The sequence below is a fragment of the Papilio xuthus genome, unplaced genomic scaffold, assembly GCF_000836235.2.
Source record: "Papilio xuthus unplaced genomic scaffold, Pxut_1.1 DF826938.1, whole genome shotgun sequence".
Classification (NCBI taxonomy): domain Eukaryota; kingdom Metazoa; phylum Arthropoda; class Insecta; order Lepidoptera; family Papilionidae; genus Papilio; species Papilio xuthus.
In genome coordinates, this window is record NW_013531711.1 from 3,386,146 (window position 1) to 3,405,361 (window position 19,216).

The following is a 19,216-nucleotide window of genomic DNA, read 5'->3' on the forward strand; positions in this document are numbered from 1 at the left end:
TGTTTGCTCACCCTTGATTTTTACATGTGAAATTATATATTTATTTACATTTCATTCTAGATGTTGCTGTGTTTTAATTTATTTAATTAACTTCAATTGTTTTATGAAGTCCTAATTATAATTTAAAAATTAATAATTTTGATGAGTTACGTTACGATGTCTTTATCTCGTTTATTTTTTTTCTAGTCTATTAATTATGTTCAAGTTAAGATTTTTTTAATGCCAAAACATATGGAATAATTTTAAATAAATATTGTAACTGGATTTACCTTCACATGTTTACATGTCAGTAATTAAATTAAATCCAATGAAACGTAATAATTAGAGATTTAAATAATTCTGAACCTAAAATTTTAATCATAATGTACTGTCGGAAAGTAGTTGCTAATCCCTTTTAAATGAAAGTGTGAAAGCATGTTAAAACCACACAGACTGGGAAATAGAAAGGCTTTCCCTCGTGAGAGGCCGCGGGCGATTTTGTTTTTTACCTGCTACATGCATATGGGGTCGGGGATTTTGTTATTATTTATTGTGCAATTAAATTTGTACAGTATTTTTCGACATATGTACCCTAAAATATTATAATTAATTCCACGGAAATGCATAACTTGGCACTGAGATGGTAAGAACATTTTAATCTTAAAAACCCTGGTCGAAATAAAAGAAAATCGATAAGTATTTTACAGAATTTCTCTTCATTTATTTTTAACTAGCTGTCGACCGCGGCCCCATCCGCCCAGAATAAAAAAAACATAATTAGTAGCCTATACATATGTTCTACCAGACTATATACTAGAATATTAAAATTGTTAAAGACAAAATATTAAAATATAGTGGTATATTTGAACAAACTTCAACTTGTGGTATTTAATCGTATAGGATTTCATAGTTTTAGAATTCCATCGAATAGCGATCATACAAAGCGTCGCCGATCAGCTCGTTTCCGTATTTCATAGTTGAGTGAGGAACGTCTGGCATTTTATGGATATACGCGTCCCCACTGTGTTCGCTTACCCTGCGTGTTTTTACCTTGCATATTAATTTACTACCTTTATTGCTAGCAACTTTATTAAAATCTAAAATATCGACGTAAATAGTTCTATGTTTCCGTATAATTTATTGTCAAAAACAAAACAAAATCAATTTAAATAAATAACGACACATTAAAATTAATTAATAATGAAGCGTCAATAGCATCAATCGAAAACCATGTCCATAGTAAATTAACAAATAATCTAGTAATATTTTATTTTAAAAAAGATTGTTGGGTCAGTTTTTTTGACAATGGCTGCGACGTAATAAAAACAACGAAAGAAATATAGTTGTGTTACTCAGAAATTAAGTAAACATAACTTTACCTTTATAAATTAGTTCACAAAGTAATAACGTACTACCATCTAACATTGTTGTCTAAATTCTATCCTCGCATGTTATACACACAGAGGCTGACTCGTACAAACGACATGCAAGCACTAAGCCAGCGTTTAATTCAATTGTGACACGACACTACAATTAGTATTCACGCACGCTGGCTCCCGTTGTAAAGTCTTTTCATAAAAAAATCTGCGAAAAAAGTATGGCTCTGTTGTTCAGAGGTGCGAACCGAGACTCGTATTACCAATAGACAAAACGACCCAGCGGCGAAAACTACCCCATTTTTATAATGTAAATACATCGCGACATCTATGCAATTTTCAGCTTTACGTTTAGGGAATAAAGTTGTTATTTTGAAAGTTTCGCGCTCAAGATACGACCGTTATTACTCAATACAAATTATACTTTATTCTTGAAGACTTAGGATAGACAAAAGTCACCCTGCTCTCGTGTGCCCGCATTCGACTTTGTACTCTATTTTCAAATGGAAAAGACGTCAGTTAAAAAGTCATCATTCTGTCACTTCCATCGGGAAATGTCATCGCTACAGGACCAAGCATAAGTGAACGCGTCAAAGTGTAAAATGAGGGGTTTTGCGCCGTGTCAGTGAAAGTCATTAGGAACGGAATAGATGAAAATTGCGTGCATATTTACCTCTCAAGTTAATATGAACGACGAACCTTATCATTATATCAAATTTAATATAATTAAATCCTACTTTTGTGTAATTTGTCAGAAATACACTCTTTATTTAACCAAAAAATTTACAATTTAAATAAATTTTCTTTGTACAATGCTATAAGACGATAAATTGTCTTTAATGACATTCGTCATGAAATAAAACAAGTACATAGTTTATAAATAGAAAGTAACATTGAAATAGTATAAATGGTTAAAGAAAGCCGTAGTAGTGTGTTGGTGAAACGAACGACGATGTAAACTGGGATTATCTGTGTCCTTGTTAGAACTAATAATATGCCATTAACATTTGCCGCAGTGTTAATCCTCTACAATATAAAATAACTCATACGTTATTATTTTCGTCCGCACGGAGATAAAAAAAAGTTAATTAGCAGCCTATATTCAGACTATGTTCTATATGTATGCTAAATTTCAGCGACATTCGTTGAGCCGTTTCGGTGATACCTTCAAAAAAACATCCATCCATCCAAACATTCCCATTTATAATATTAGTAAGATTTTTCGTTTAAAAAACAAAACACGACTAAATCTAACAATCAATAAAACTACAATCTAACTAGGGAGAAAATACACATCGAATTTCATTATTCGTCAAAATAAATTTAGTTATTTGGGCTACAGCCTAAATTGGTATACATATCCACCTAAGTCAGTCATGTGAGTACAAAAATAGTTAAATAATTTATATCACACCCAAAAAATTATTTCCTCCGCGCTATGAAAAGCAATTTAATATTTATTTTCATAGCGTCGAGCAGCAGAAATATTCAAAGCGTTCATTCCACTATCTGCGGATTCAATTCAGCAGATTATCCACCAAAAAAGATATCGAATCTCTTTGTTTGCTCACAACACGTTCATATAAACTACTGTATCTACTTTATACAGTAATTTTAAATGCATTATTGTTAGTTTAAAATAACTTACGTTTAAATATTGATTATTTATATTTATATAAGAGAACGTCGTGTTAGTTACACTATTTACTTATAACTCAAGAACGGCTTTACCGATATGGCTAAAAATTGGTGAGGAGGTAGCTGAAAACCAGGAGACGGACATAGGATACTATTAATTTATTTTTTTTAGAATTTATGCCTTGAAGAGCTGCTTTTTATTTAACTTACTAATATTATAATTGCGAATGTTTAAATGGATGTAATGTGGATGGATGGGTGTTTGAAGATATCTCTAGAACGGCTGAACGGATCTCGATTAAATTTGGCATACGTATAGAACATAGTCTGAAAGAACACATAGAATTAACACACTAATTAAGTTTTTTTTTATATATCCACGCGGACGGAGTCGCGGGCGACAGCTAGTAATTTAATGAGACCGTATAAAATTAATATTCTTTATCATATAGACTAAAGTCATCCAACCAATTAAAAATTGACATATTTTTCCCAATAAATGTTTAATTCCTATCTCATTGCAATAAAACATATTATATTATGCATTTTAGAATGGACAAAGTAATATGCGCGATAATAATCCTAATTAAAGACGTTCCGTTTCGATACCACTTTATGAAATAGACAAGAAGAGAACGAATATCTCTAGTATTAATCTCGACTTTTTATAATATTTTTAATTATTGATAAAGTTGTAATTCTATCATGCCAATAAAACTAAAAGTGTTCCTGAGAGCGTAAGTGAGAATGCATTTATTGGTGAATAAAACCTTATCACCGTTTTATTCGAAACGAATTAAAGCGAAGTAAATCTCCTTAGATTTTCGAATAAAATCTATAATAGTTGCCAAATGAGAAGGAAGTTATAGTTTGTAAGGAGTTTTGATTCTTAATAAATTGGTATCACACGACTACATTTAAAGTTTCAATGTAAGACAAAAATCAAGCTAATCAGACCACAAACAGTTAAATAAATAAAATAATATTTAATCCATTCAATATTACAACACATAAAAATTAACAAAAAAAAAAGGAAATATTTATAAAGAGTGTTGCAATGCTGACTGGATAAGGTTTCACTCAGCTTTGTATGCTGGGTGTTCCTCTCTGGACCACTTAGTGCTGATCTTCCGGGAAAAGCCATAGGATATCCCATAGTTCAGACTAAGCTTAGTCCAGCATCGTCCCTGTTGGGTACTAAAATAAGAGATTAATCAGGTTTCTACCTATAAGAAAGAGTCTTTGATTTATTTAATCCAATAAAATTGTAAGGAATTTCGGTTTTAATTGAATGAATAGGATATGACGCCTCGATTCTAATATAAAACATTTAATATGTGAAGTGAAAAATCTAATTTTGATCTCTTAATATAACCTTGTTACGCTCACCATGTGTACGTGAAATCACTTTGATGCTGGTATCAGAGCCGGGTTTCTTTGTACAAAGGGTTACGTCCATAGCATTTGCCACCGTTGGCGTTCCCAGTATATTGGCACCTTTTGTTTTGTTTGCAGTGCATAATGTTGCTCTTAGCGTTTCGATTTTATTGCGCACCTTTCTCGACACTTAAATGGAATTTTATAACGTTTTTAATTTACTTCACGACTTTATGTTCCATATTGAAATCATAGGGATGTTCTTAGGGTCCCTTTTTACATCAGAAATCAAATATTTTGTATTTAAATATAATACGTAATTTCTAATACATTTACAACACGTAAATTATAAATGAATGGAACGTGTTAACTGAGAATGTACTGACAAATAATCAAACAGCAAACAATCCCAGCGGCCTAATATAACGAAACGCAAGCCCCGAAATTTAACAACCAACATAATTGTCTCCTTAGTTAAGTCTCGACAATACAACGCCTTAGACAATATTCTGTTCATAAAATGCAATATAGGCTCCAAGAACGACGCCATTAAAATAAGACATTGCGGAGTGGAAGGCATTGTCCTTGCTTATTCCCTGCCGCCTATAATTTTGATAATAGGCTAGAAAATATTCCATTGTCTTATACAGACTATCTGGCTGTAAGACGCTGTTCGATTATATTAAAGAACGCTCTTCTCCGCAGGCTATCTTTAAGAATATCTCAATTTTATAACGTCAATAAGTTGACAATAGAACATCGGATCTCTGAATACTGTTGGTTTATTATACTTTATAAATGTTTTCCGGACAAATTTGTAAATTATAATTTATTAACCAACAATAAAACTCGTCTTTGTTTGCCACCTACTTACAGGTTACCTTTTCATAAATTTCATTAACATTATGAATCAAACAAGCTGTCTCCAGCGACACCGCCCGCGCGTTATTATTAAAAAAAACATAATTAGTAGTCTATGTGTTCCTCCAGACTATGTTCAATATGTATGTCGTTCTGGAGATTCTTTTATACAAATATCCATCCATCTAAACATTCGCATCTATAATATTAGTAAGAATGTAAGAAATATACATACATACGATGTAGCGTAGAGTTATATTGTTCTTCAAAGACATACAAGTAAATTATGACACTAAAAAATATTTTTTTAGTAAGTTATTAAAAGAACACCTGAACGAAGAGTAAAATGAGATATGATATGGAAATTAACATCAAATTAAAAAGCAACAGCATAATGTAATTTGTGCAACCGAAGCTCGGAAAACAGGGCTTTTGGAAACTATAATTTGCACGTCGTAACTACAGTAGCCGCTCCGCTCACCTGCAGCGTTCACTTTAACTATTGTTAATGACCCGTCGAGTGTATAATTGCATTTTTTCACACCCCACTAATAGCAATTTCACTAATTTGGTACGTTACCGACGAGGAAGAGGTTAGTTTTTGTACAGAGATGTACAGTTTTGTAATGTAAAAGGTGTTTCAACGAAACGTCACAATTTTTTTTCCATTGTGCCGATGAACGGTAGGCCGATCGGCCCAATGGGAAGTAAGCAATGTTTACCGCGTGTCATCTAGCGCGACAAGGGAAAATATGGAAAACTGATCGCCAACCTTCGCTAGTCGGAGAGGCACCTCAAGAAGAAGATGAACTAGTGCTGTATTTGCAATCTGCTTTGAATTTATCAACATAGTATGTTTTATTACATTATCTAACTCTAGTTAAATATTATTTTGTAATTAGGATCTTTCAAGACTCGAGCGTATTATGTTCTCAAAGGCGTCGTTGAACACCCTCGTCGACAAAAAATTGTCGTAACAATATTTAAAAAACAAATGTAGCATTTAACAAGTAAAAGATTCCTTTGAACCATGCGATTCTAAATCATTCCAACTACTTTAAATATTGTATTCAAATTGTATTAAAGTAAACGAGACTTAACCGTAAAACCAGTTCAATTTAAAGTTTAACAATCGTGTAAACACAAGATATCTGTTATTTGCTTTAGTTAATTAGCGCTGCAGAGTCAATGAACTATAAAATTATCTCAAGTAAGACAAAACAGCTGTACAAAGTAATTAGGCTTGCAAAGTCAAATCAAAGATTCTTGGAGGTAACCTCTGTCAGTTGAAGGTGACATTTCGTCATATAACTTTGTAATAATAAATTACTATGCGTATTCAAGTAAAAACGCCTCGTGAAATACAAGTAAAGAGGCTTATGGTAATGTTAGATTTCAATATAATACTGAGATCACTGAGAAAAATCATTCTATAATATTTCAATAGAAATATTATAAAGTTTGTATATCTTATTAACCCTTATGTTCATATTGTATATTATACCATACATACAACTTTATAAAAATACGATCACTATAAAATAATTTTTAACTTAGTTTTATTAAACACATGACATTTCTAGACGTTTTTTAGCTTTTGTTCAAAAAAGAAATCTTGCCACAATAATGGTTAAGTATAATTTTTATATCTGTGGTAATTTACCTTTGCGTCTTTTTTAACCTGACTAACAAACTAATAATGTTTTACGCTCGTATATAATTTTTTATGTAAGTGCGCTTGTATGTATGTAAATTCTATTCCTAGATTATTTCAACCTTTTAAATAGTCTTCATTGACCTTTACTGTAAAAAGAATTTAAAAAACTTCATTTAAATTTAAAATATGTAACATAAGACGAAAAATATTAAATTACTGCGTTTTTAAGTCAAGAACTTTGTGAAAGTTTTAATATATTTCATTTAAAATTTTCTTCAAAGCGACGGTACTCGTCTTATTATTACAGGGTATTTAAAGGTGCAACGCGACTAGAGTTGTGGTGTGGCCCGGCGACATCGCGACACCTCGCACAGAGTAAAATTGTCGAACTATTTTATATACCTATACTTACACTTCTACGTATGATTTTATCTTTTATATTTCTTAATTATGAGTAAAATTCAAAAAGCTAGGAATTTTTGATATTCAATTATAGTTTTGTTTTGATTATTAAAGTTATTGTGATATAGAAATAGATTATTTCTATCAGATATTAACCGTCTTCAGACAAATATTACCATGGAATTTTAGTGATATCTATTATTAGACTAGCGGCCAACCTTCAAGACTGAAGAGGCACTAGAAGAAGATTATTAGAATGACTCTACATGAATAAGTGTCATAGTCATTTCTAGCACAACGTTAAAATAAAAAATATTTATTCGATTTGTTAGAACCTACATCGATAGTAAGGGGTTATTCATTCGCTAACCAAAGGTGCGAGAGTACCGTACAAGGAGGCGTTTTAATTACGGCAACAGGCGTGGCCGTCGGTCGGTTCGTCACCAGATGAAAAGCTTCAAAGATAAGAGAGTGTTTTCAAATTACTACGCTAAGCAATATTTCGTTCAATTACTTATGTAACTTTAACTTTGTAATTATGGATATTTGTGTATAAGCAATTTAAAGATGTCGCGTAACTATAAATTTAATTTATCTATAATAATAGTTCAAACTTTCAAATGATTACTGTGTACTATTTTATATTACTTCAATAATAAAATTTGGTTGTTTTCAGGTTATGTTCAAGTAATTGAAACCTTCAGTTAGACATAAAATATTTAACCTAGATTTCTTTGGCTTCAAAGAGTAAATTATAAACGCTGTACTTATTCAAGAATTGGCAAAAGTATTTTTGTAAAATTTAGTGCAGAGTTAAATTTGTGTAATTCAACTCTGAGTACGTAGGTATAGGGGAGTTCGAAAATAAATGAAAAAACTGAAACGCCAAATCAAGTCGGCGGACAAACGGGGTTCCAATGAACTCTGCTTTTTCCTTGTTTTAAGTAGCGACCCTCTTCAATGGGGTCGTCGAGTGATTTCTAACAATTATCGTCTGCAGGAGATTGTCGCAAGTTAAGATTGGAATAAACAAAAGCGATAAAAAAGCAAATTTAGAGACTTTAAAACTCGTTTAACGCCAGATACATTACCGTGTAATTTAGTAGGCGGGTTTCATTTAATATTCTAATTTTTAAAATTTCTTGCGTTATCCTATATTTGCTATTCCGTTATATATAATGTATGTTAAACTAATTTCCAACCTTCTTAAAATTCTTCTTAAGATAGTACAACAGACGCATACTTCATTTTTATACTTATACCTAATAAACTAATACATATAAATCAAACAGTTAGATTCGTAGCAGTGTGAAAATCGTAGCTTATAATTATGTATGCAATATAGGAGGTTTGAGGCGGGGTAAATGGAGGCGCGGGTAATTGCACACCTGCCAACTTGTACGGAGACCTCGCTCTGCCGCACTTGCTAATGATGCGTCGCAATTAATACAACCCCAACAATGACATGTAACAAACAAAATTCTTCACAATTCATCTTCAAATCATCAAAGGAATTAAACTTACTGCAGCTCTTAGATACAATACGGTGACCACCTTACTATAAATTTAATATGTAGAATCTACACTGAAGGTCACCCTTAGTAACCCCTTATGAGGCAGTTAGAACACTAATCTGTACAATTAGTAAAATTTAAGTCTCTACGTGATAATAAATATTTTGACGAGACTTTTACTGGAAGGTAGCTTATGTGTGCTGGAGTAACTTAGGGCATTTTTTCCTGACGAAGTCGCGTGCAACCGTTAGTAAGTTGTAAACAACTGGTGGATATTTAGGATACACTCTATAAAATACAAGTTTAATTTGATCGACATACGTGTCCCTTTCGGTTTTTTTCACTTATCGAAATGAATAAATAAAAAGCTTTGAAATATTTTTTTACTCTTGTAATCTTTGGAAACTCATAATTTGTAAGCGGAGCGAGAGGATTTGCGTGTAACTTTCTTACTTAATATTCATAAATTCAAAGATCTGAGATATCAGATGAGCCCAATTTAGAGATTGAAGGGTAGCCTTTAAATATTTGATTAGGTTTCGTCAATAAAATATTAATATTTTGTATTTACAGAGGTTTTCTATATAATTATTTAAATTGAAAGTTTACATTTATTCTTTTAATATAATCCCAGCGAATAATTGCTGATTTAATGAAAAATCCTCTCGTACACAAATTGATTTAAGATTTTCTGTTTCAGAAATATGTTGACTACGTAGACTGCGGCAAGACTAGCAATGGATGAATTAACGAAGCCCTCGCAAAGCGCAATGTCCCTTTTTTGGATTATTTGTGGGCTGTCAGCCATCGACGCTCTGAAAATAGTCATCGAACCGCTGCCTAAAGGTAAAGTAAAAACAACCATTTAATTTAAAAGCACCTCAAAAATAATTTTCCGTCGACACTGTCATTTTTTATCTCTCAACTACGCTGGTTATGGAACTACATTGAAAAATAATTAAAAAAAAGAATCATTGAAGGCACAAAAGAGCTACTTTTCGAGCTGTCGCTCACAGAAGAGGTGAACTGAATCGGCCGTCGTTACGTAATTTTTTTTTAATTCAACTCGAATCTCGCCAAACGTCCTCCCTAAAGTTTCTCCCTCAGATGTGGCACGACTTCGTTTTAGTTTCGTTTAATTTCCTATCTCTCTTGGCGTGACGTTTATTGCAGACTCGCACCCACACCGCTCGGCTTTTGTTCACGGCCACTAATAGCAATTTGGAATTAATTTTTGTTCGCGGCCTCACTGTCTGTTTTCAGACTATAGCTTTAGCTTTATAGACGGGCCTTTATTGTATTCGCATTAATTTACAGTCCGCAGCTGCAAGTTACGCGGCTTTCTAAGGAGTTTTTATCTGCTTTCGGTTTTCTTTCTTTTGAAAGTGAGAGCTCCTATTAATATTAATTAAAACTTTGAATAACTGAATAGATTTTTCCCCGTATTCCGGCTACTTGAGAAGTCAGAGTATTATTAAAAAAGATCTTTTTTTTACAACAAATCCTCGGATATTGCCTGCCTTAACTCATTCCGTTCATCACAAACGCGACATTTCCACAAAAAATTAATTCTTATTCAAATTACGTATCATTCAAATAAGGAACATTGTATTCACAACGAGGGACGTAAAAAATCAAATAAACACTAACAATTACAAAGGATTGCAATGTGAGTCACGGACTTAAAACAGATGCAATTAAGAGCTCACCGTCGGCATACAAAACAAGGGGACACATTTTTCTTTTCAAACAGCTTGCAAATAGAATGCTACTCATTTTCTTACGGATAGAATTATATACGAACTAAAGTTGTAATCAACTAGCTATCGCCCGCGACTCCGTCAACACAAAATTAAAAAAAATATAATTAGGAGCCTATCTGTTCTTCTAGGCTGTTATTCTTTACCAGTTCGCCTTTATAATATTAGTAAGAAAGATATTAGTGTTAGGAAGAAAATCCGAAAATGTGGCAGTGTATTGACCCAACACTAGCTTTACTAAAATGTCGACGTTTGTGTCATTCTGATTCTGGACTTTGTAACGAAAGCACGTCATTCACGCCAAAGGATTCTAATCAACAATGTCCAATATTAGTAAGATTGACAAAAACTATTTGTACGATAAATATCATTGTCTGCATAACCAAGCTTTTAAGTCTAAATATTTTTCATTGTAAATAGTTTATAAATAAATCTTGAAATATTAAAATGTATGAAATAATTTTCACTACAATATTTGCGAATCATTGCAGAATAGCTCGAAGGTCCAATTATACAGCACAATATCATGCGATATCCATCAAGAACTGGAATGGGTTAACTGTAGACCAAAACAACAATTGTTGTATTCCAGACATGCTATTGTGATCAAAGCCACAATACAATATCCATCAAATAGGAATCCTGGTGGCAACCTGCGTTAATTCATGCGGACTTTATCTTAAGAATTGAACGCTAGTTTCACCAACTATTGTACTGTTGAATATTCAGTTTTTGTTGGAATAAATTAATATTTATTTTTCATTTTCTTTTTAGTTTTAAGCATCTTTTACATTACTGTATAAAGGATATTTGAGTTATAAAATAACTTGTATGTTATTTTAATCGTAATAAACTTTAACATAGTTTTATTTTTTTCATTTAATTTCAATGCAATTATTTTACAAGGCTTAAAGTATTGGATGTATAAGACGAAATTTTTAAATTTGTCCAACTAGTACTAATTCTGAAAAAGCACTATTTACGATTGCAACTAATCATTTCTTCGTTTCTAATTCCGCAAAGTAATAAATAGTTTGTCGTTGTCTGTTGCTTGTTCCACACATCAACATGTCTGATGCCCGCCGGCCCGTAGATCTACGGCTGCCAATTAAAACTATAGATGGTAACATGTCGGCAATAAATGGCCCGCGCTATCCGCTACCCGCTAGCCGGACGTTACTAGGCGTTTTATACTCTCGCCCTCCGCAATATCTACAGGATGTATTTATTCTACGTTTAAATTTATAATAGTTTTTATTATTCATTTTGTTTTGGTTTTATTGAGAATTATCTATGAACGTCCACAGCTGTAGTGTTCGAAATAATTGTTGACTCATTTAAATGAGAGCATTTATTCAATAATGAAAACAAAACTTGCCTACGTTATTCATATTATAAGTAATAAAAAATAGTTTTATTAATAGTAGTTGATTTGACCTTTAATCGTGACTTATAAAAATGTATTAATTATATTAAATCCAATAAAACGTGAACTCGATGCCCTTCAGTACGATTTCAGGGACTAAATCGTCTCATTACGTGAAGCTCGACTGGATTTTGTAACCGACCCTAATTACATTACGCGTAACATATGTATTTAATTTTCAAGCTCAGATGTAACTCTTTACATTTGAGGTATAAAGCGTGAAATCTAAAATTTAATGTATATTCTCAAGAGCAAGAACTTTTACGACGAAACCTGATTTTAACAGTTTAATTGCGTCTGTACCGTGCTGGTAATTTCATGCCTCGACTTGGCATTTTGGTTACATTGTTTCAAATTGATATTGGCTCTTCGCATAAAAGATACAGCCACTTGACTTCTACTCTTGCGAAAACTAATTTTGCCGCAGACATCGAAATTACAAAATACTAGTGTAACTTGTGCAACATTTTATTTGTACATTTTTTCCTTGCTATTTTAAGAGACAATGATAACTAGGGTCTTGCCCGTGTTTAAAATACCCGACTGTTTAGAAACACTCTGTTTTTGTTTAGCTTAGGGTCAGCCCCGGGTACCGGGTGCGGGGTGACCGGGTGGGGAACGATTTGTGACACCAAAACAAATGAGGCGTACTCACAGCCCGATTGACGGGAAAAACCTACATGCCACTTGCTATACTTTTATTGCAAGAACTTACATCCATTTTCGTTTAATACTGGCTTTACTGCAACTAGGGATCGTACGCCACTTCGTCAGCATAGAATTTAAAACAAAAGTAGCCTATAATATCCCCACGTGCTTCAACTACCTTCCCGTGCAAGTCCCATTAAAATCGGTTCAACTTTTGCAGAGATTCCCTAAAATAAGCGCGGTCTTGCGGACAGACATACATACAGACAGACAAAATTTTAAGAAATACATCAGACACTTCAATTTCACTGATATATAGATGAAAATTATGTTTAAGTTACCATAAATTCGTCTTAACTATTTTCAGTGCGACATCGGTTGTTTGTTATAATAAACGTTAAGTGATTCATAATAACGACCGAGACGAGTTAACAGAATTGCTATTCAATTGAAATACTTAGAATAATCAAGAATCAAGGTGTAGGTATTCAGAATTATTATTTTAAGGCTTCGAACGAAATACGCTTGTATTACCCACCTTCGTACATAAATCACGAAATAGAAATCCAATCTCATAAAGGTAAACAACTTCGTCACACTCCGTCGAACGTTGGATTTAATACGACTGAAGGTTTTTTGCGCCTTTTTTCACTTTTGTGATTCTCTGTTGAATGAATACAATCTTTTTATCTCGTTGTCTCTATTCTTTGTTTTCGATCGACACTCCAATGTCAACCGAGTCAATACTTTTTTGTATTACATCGTTTTTAAACTCAATCTTAAAGATTTATTTTTATGACACGTTCTGTATCCCAGACGGTCACCTTTGCTTAGTATTATACTAAAATATTATTAAAAACCACTTGAATTTGTTAGCAGATTCCAGTAAAATCGATTTCCCTCATCCAATGGTTACATTTGAGCAAAAAGTAATATTTTCCTTATGTTATACGTAAGACTGAAGGGAGCTTAAACCATGAACGTTATTTACACATCCATAATAATGGAGAGAGAAACTGAAAGTTCTGAGTAGATGGCGCCAACGCTAAAAGTTCGCTGTCATCTGTCAAAGTTCTTATATGTCATTCTCGCGATTTTTTAATAAAAATTAAGAATCCTCCTTCATCTTTTTTCATTGTACGGGAATTAAAAAGGTGCTCCGATACAGGATTGCATCCACAGCTGGAAACGGCGATTCTTGTTGTTAATAATTTTCTGCCTTTGAAAATAACTTATTTTTTAAAGTTTTGTATAAAATTTAACGTTAGTCGTTGCTATGACCACAATCCATAGTACTTTGTGTATAGAGTATTTTTTGTATATCTGTGGTATTTCAACGCTACAGTCCCTCTTGATCGTGGTGACATCTATAGTTAGCAAAAGGCACTTTTTCTCACTTTTGCCACCTTATTGACTTATAGAACTTACTTATATCTTTGGATATCTTTAAAGAAAACGCCGATATTAACAACGAATTTATAACATCGTCTTCAATTTACTGACTGAAACATTTTCAGTAGAGCTTTAACAAACAAAATGAACACGTTGTTAAAGCATAAATCCCTCGGGAAAGTGAAAAAAAATGAACGCCTCAGGAAAAAGCGCGTCAAAAATTTGTAAGTCACATTGTTCATTAAATACGATAGACAATTTATCCGATGTAATCTTTAATGTACTTGTCTGTATTGGAAATTATTTTTAACAAAATTGCTTCCTTCAAAAATATTTTTCTCCTGTTTATTCTTGTTAGACATTAAATTCAATTTGCATACACATAATGAGATTGAATGTGGATAGACGTAAATTTAGAAAAAGACAACAGAAAGTATGGATGTATTATGTGAAAGATATGCGTAAGAAGGGAGTCAATTCAGATATGACAGCTGATAGAGTATGGAAGAGTATTCAATACTGTGCTGACACTTCGTATGGACTAGGTGAAGTTGATGATGATGATGATGTACAAATAATTTATATTTAAAAGCATTAACATTATAAGGTTCCTTTCTTATTTGTGTACAAGAATACACGTAGTTAGTGTAAACTTATATCATATATACGAGAATCTAAAGCAAATCTGTTATATGTTTTGGGGAATTCAATATTTTCCTCCGATACTTGAAATACGATATCACCGAGGAGAATCCTATCAAACATACTTTAAAAGAATTTGTTTGTTGTAAGTTAGTAGATAACATTTCGGAAGTAGAAAGTTATTGAAAATTGAAACGTTTGCTTACTTTGTTAATAATTAATATAATAATTTTAAAAGTGGAATTTTTTTTCTTTAGTAAATGTTCAAAATTATTACGGACCTGAAACTTTTGGATGCGGTATCATACTACGAAAGGCATCGTTTTTTTTTAATTTCATTCAGCGTTTCCCTTTTAAAACGTAAAAGTTACCTATATAATATCGGTTTGCATTTTAACGATATTTTTATGCTTTATTTGATAACGTGGTATCGAATTTATTATACATATAATGATATTACTTAAGTTTTCAGCAACTATATAGAAGACTGTAAGACAAACTTGCACTCCAAATTACCATCACACTTCTGTAATTATATTATACACCCTTTGTACCAGTTGTAAGTAGACAAAAACAAGACGGATAAATTAATACCAACTTTAGTAGTTTATTTATTATAATTGTTAGTCTTACCACGTCTAGCCTGCCCACAAGGGACAACTGCATAACTTATTCCGAACAGCACCGTTTGACCTTTCAATATTAGTCGAAGTCGTCTGAGTGGAAAAAAAAGGCGATTACCGTTGTTTGCGGACAAAATAAAGTTTTCTTCTCATCGGTTTGAAGATAAAGGAGGGCAGAGATTAAATTCAGGCCGTATTTGCTCTCTCAGCTCGCCCCATGCAAACCGCCCTAAGTAAGGATACAAAAATATCATTTGACATAGCGTAATAGACGAAGAGAGGTTGCTTTACGACTTCTTATTTGGCGTCTTGTAATGAGTTTTGTAACGAGAAGGGTCGTTGCAAATGTCGCTGCTTTGATGTTAGCACGCGATTAGAGCGCCAGCTAACTGTAATGTTGTGGAAAATTTGAATGTTATTTTTTTAGAGTAATATTATTCACATGAAATTTCATTCATGAAATTCTCAGCTGAAAAAGCTGTAAAGGATGAACAAGGGAAAATATGTGGTGAATAGCTTTTAGCTTCTCGCTTCTCATACTATAACTAAACAGAATCTGTAGAATAGAGGGTTTTTATATGGGTGTTTCTAATTCAGATTGCCCATGTATATATTTTGGGATATTATTTCTAACAAGGTGATATTAAAAGTAAAAAAAAAACATAAAATAATTATAAAGTTTCAAAACAATACATTTGTAATCGTTCTATGAAATAAAAAGAATAAAACAATTCGCTTTGTCAATATTTTCTTCTATTAATTTAAATTAAGTAAAGCTGTGAATAGTTTTGAAAGCCTTCAATTAAACCGTTCGCAAACTTTGACCTTTGATCTCTGTTGGTCAAGTGTAAATTTTGCCTTGATTGTTAGTCCTTTTAAGTGTTAGCCGAAGCACGTTTAAAACGGCTTGATTGCTTATGAATTAAATAAATTTAAATTAATATACTAACGAGCTGTGAATTTTTATTCATTCATTCAGGTTCATTATAATGGTGAAAAAATTAAAAAAAAAATCTCGTTACTAATAGTCGCGGACATCAACTAGTGTGGGAATAAGGCGACTCATAGTTTAGATCAGTGGTTCCCAAACTTATTTTGTCTACTGCCCACTTTGAGAATAAATATTTTTTTAGCGCCTCCTTATTTTCACTTATTTAAAAACCACTATAACTTCAAATTAAATTAATTAATTATTTTAACCTACATATGTATATTAACGGAGAATTCTAAACGAAACTTTTACTATAACCCGCAACTTGAGACCTGCAGCGCCCACAAGGGGGCGTTATCGCCCACTTTGGGAAAGATTGGTTTAGATGCATATTGATTTTTATCGTGTGGCAATTTTATAATTGAAATTATTTTTTTTTACACAACTAAAATAGTCTCAGTAAACTTCATCCTGTCGAATATTTAGGTAACGCTGTCACTTTGAATTTGGGATCAGTGCAGAATCCTTGTTACGTTCTTGTTACCCTACTATGTCATTGACAATACATTTGTAGGTTTACGAGTGACTTCGGAACCGAAAGACGTTTTCTTCTTATTTACATTTTATTGTTGAACCTTTACACACGACATAAAAAATCAAAGATACGACATAAGTACGCGATGCTGTCACGAATGTGTCCCATTGGAAACATAACTAAGTATACAATGTGTGGTACAAATATAATATAATAAATAAATAAAAATAATTACACTGAATACATTACCTTTCGTACAAACTTAACAATTTATAATGTAAAATTTGTTCAAATACATTTTAATTAGGACCTAAAAATAAAAATTATACGTTCCCATTGTGGGGCTCAGAGCCAACCCTAAGTCACGGGTGACTAGGCTATAGTCATCCACGCTGGTCTAGTTCGGGTTGGTTGACTTCGCATATATCTTTGAATTTCTTCTCAGATATGTGCGCGTTGCATCACGATGTTTTCCTTTACCGTAAGAACGTCGGATAAATGTACATATGTAAATCGAAAATCGAAAAACACATTGGTCCATGACGGGATTCGAACCCAGGATCTGCAGATTGCAAGTCAAGTGCTTAACCCCTGAGCCACTAACGCTTCGGCGAATTAATATCTAAAAATAGAAATTACAGACATAACAGCTATAAATAACATGAACAATAGGCAATGTAGACTTACAAAAATAAATTCTTTTCCTTATTTAAATAGATCCCAAATTGTATTGTTACGAAGTACTATTGAAAACCATTGTGAACGTTGTGCTATTTATAACGCATACTTAATGGTCTATTATCTTACATTTCTTGTGTCTATTTTTTTTCGATAGTATTTTTTTTTATATTATAAGGTAGCAAACGAGCGAGCGGCCACCTGAAATCGCTAAAATAGCGAAGCTACCGTTGTCCATAGACATACGCAATCGCATATGCGTTGCCTACCTTTAATCGACGGAGGAGAGGATGCACAGAAAGAAAATATTTTTCCCTTCCCATGCATTCTCTCATCCGGAAAGTCCACTTCCACTTCCCATCCTTTCCTTATAAGAAAAAGGATGGGAAGGGAAAGAGGACTAAATTAGGCCTCCGGGACGTACACTCATCAGACGAAACGCGGAATTTCTACCACTTCACGCATGTCTTCTGTGTGGTCGTGGTATTTCACCGTCCGGTGCCAATTCGTGCGAAGGTTTTAAAGCAGGCTCTACCACTGTTAACATTTGTTTGGTATCTGCAAAAAAAAGAACATTTGATTACCTAAGCACGTCAAAAGTAAGAGTCAACTATTCCGCCCTAAGTCAAAAGTGCTGGGTACTATATAGCCTGCAATTACATAATATATAAGTAATACATTTATAGAAATATCGGAAGCAATACCTCCCCTAAAAAGTAGCAAAGACATTATGCCTTTATGAGAGGGTATTGGAGCGACTAATCTGTAATACGGAAGAATTCCGTCAACTGTCATTTCCGGAACACCGAACCTTTTTGCACAAATTTTAAATTATAATTCAAGATATAATAATGTATTGCCGACTGATACAAATTCCGTCTACAAAATATGTTATCATTCAAATGCTTATATTATGGTTGTCAACGTTCTTCTGGATGAACTTCAAGATAAACGTAAGGTAGAAGGTAGTCAGACTCGATTTTTATATTGCCAAATCCTCGTATTAGTTTAATTATAATTCTTAACTAACCATTACTTATTTTAGAGTACTAAATATTGGAATGAAATTGCACCCTTATTATAAAACTTAAGGAAACTTCCAATAGCCCTTTTCGTACACGTATAGTTAAGACAAAGCAAAAAGCTTCTTCCGAATTCGCAAAACGAACAAAAGGATAAAAGCCAACAATGCGGCGTCTTTGATGTATGATGGTAAGATGGTGGAATTAAATCAAGAATTATACGAAAAGACATTCGCAGACAGGTTGCTTTCACTTTTGCAAAATATATTAACATTTGAGAAGTGAAAATGCAAGGCTTCGATGACTTTGTTAAGTTGAAAAGCTATAAAGCTATAAGTAAGACTGCATAGAATTATATTAAGTATATAATGTAAAGTTTAATGATTGTCATGTACATCTACTAACAACTGTGTTTGTTACCGACCGATCTTGACTGTTTCCCATTTGAAATTTACTTAAAGAAATTGTAGTCAACGATTTACAATATACTCATATACCAAATCAATGTAAAATCAAAGCGTATATAAATAAAAATGTTGACTCTTACACGAAAGTATAGTGAAGAATTAAGTAGATCCACGTCTAAGCGGTGGTCAAACGCATCCGACAGTACGCCCTATCCCACGTCTCCTTTGGGACCGACACCCTAATTGGACGTGGCCGGCCTACGGAACCAACAGACGATTATTTAATCTTTAATGCTATACCATCAATTTATTTTCTTACAATCGGGGCTTAGATCGCCCCGACTTAAA

The 19,216-nt window shown here is 32.9% G+C and overlaps 1 protein-coding gene across 1 annotated transcript in view; it reads left to right on the top strand.

Annotated features, from left to right (window-relative positions):
* Positions 1 to 19,216, top strand: part of Sema2a (Semaphorin 2a) — a 303,390-nt gene that overhangs the window by 178,399 nt on the left and 105,775 nt on the right. Inside the window, exon 4 of the mRNA XM_013317426.1 lies at positions 9,505 to 9,650. Coding sequence (XP_013172880.1) covers positions 9,542 to 9,650 — 109 coding nt within the window. The 5' untranslated portion in view covers positions 9,505 to 9,541. The remainder of the gene's footprint in view (positions 1 to 9,504; positions 9,651 to 19,216) is intronic.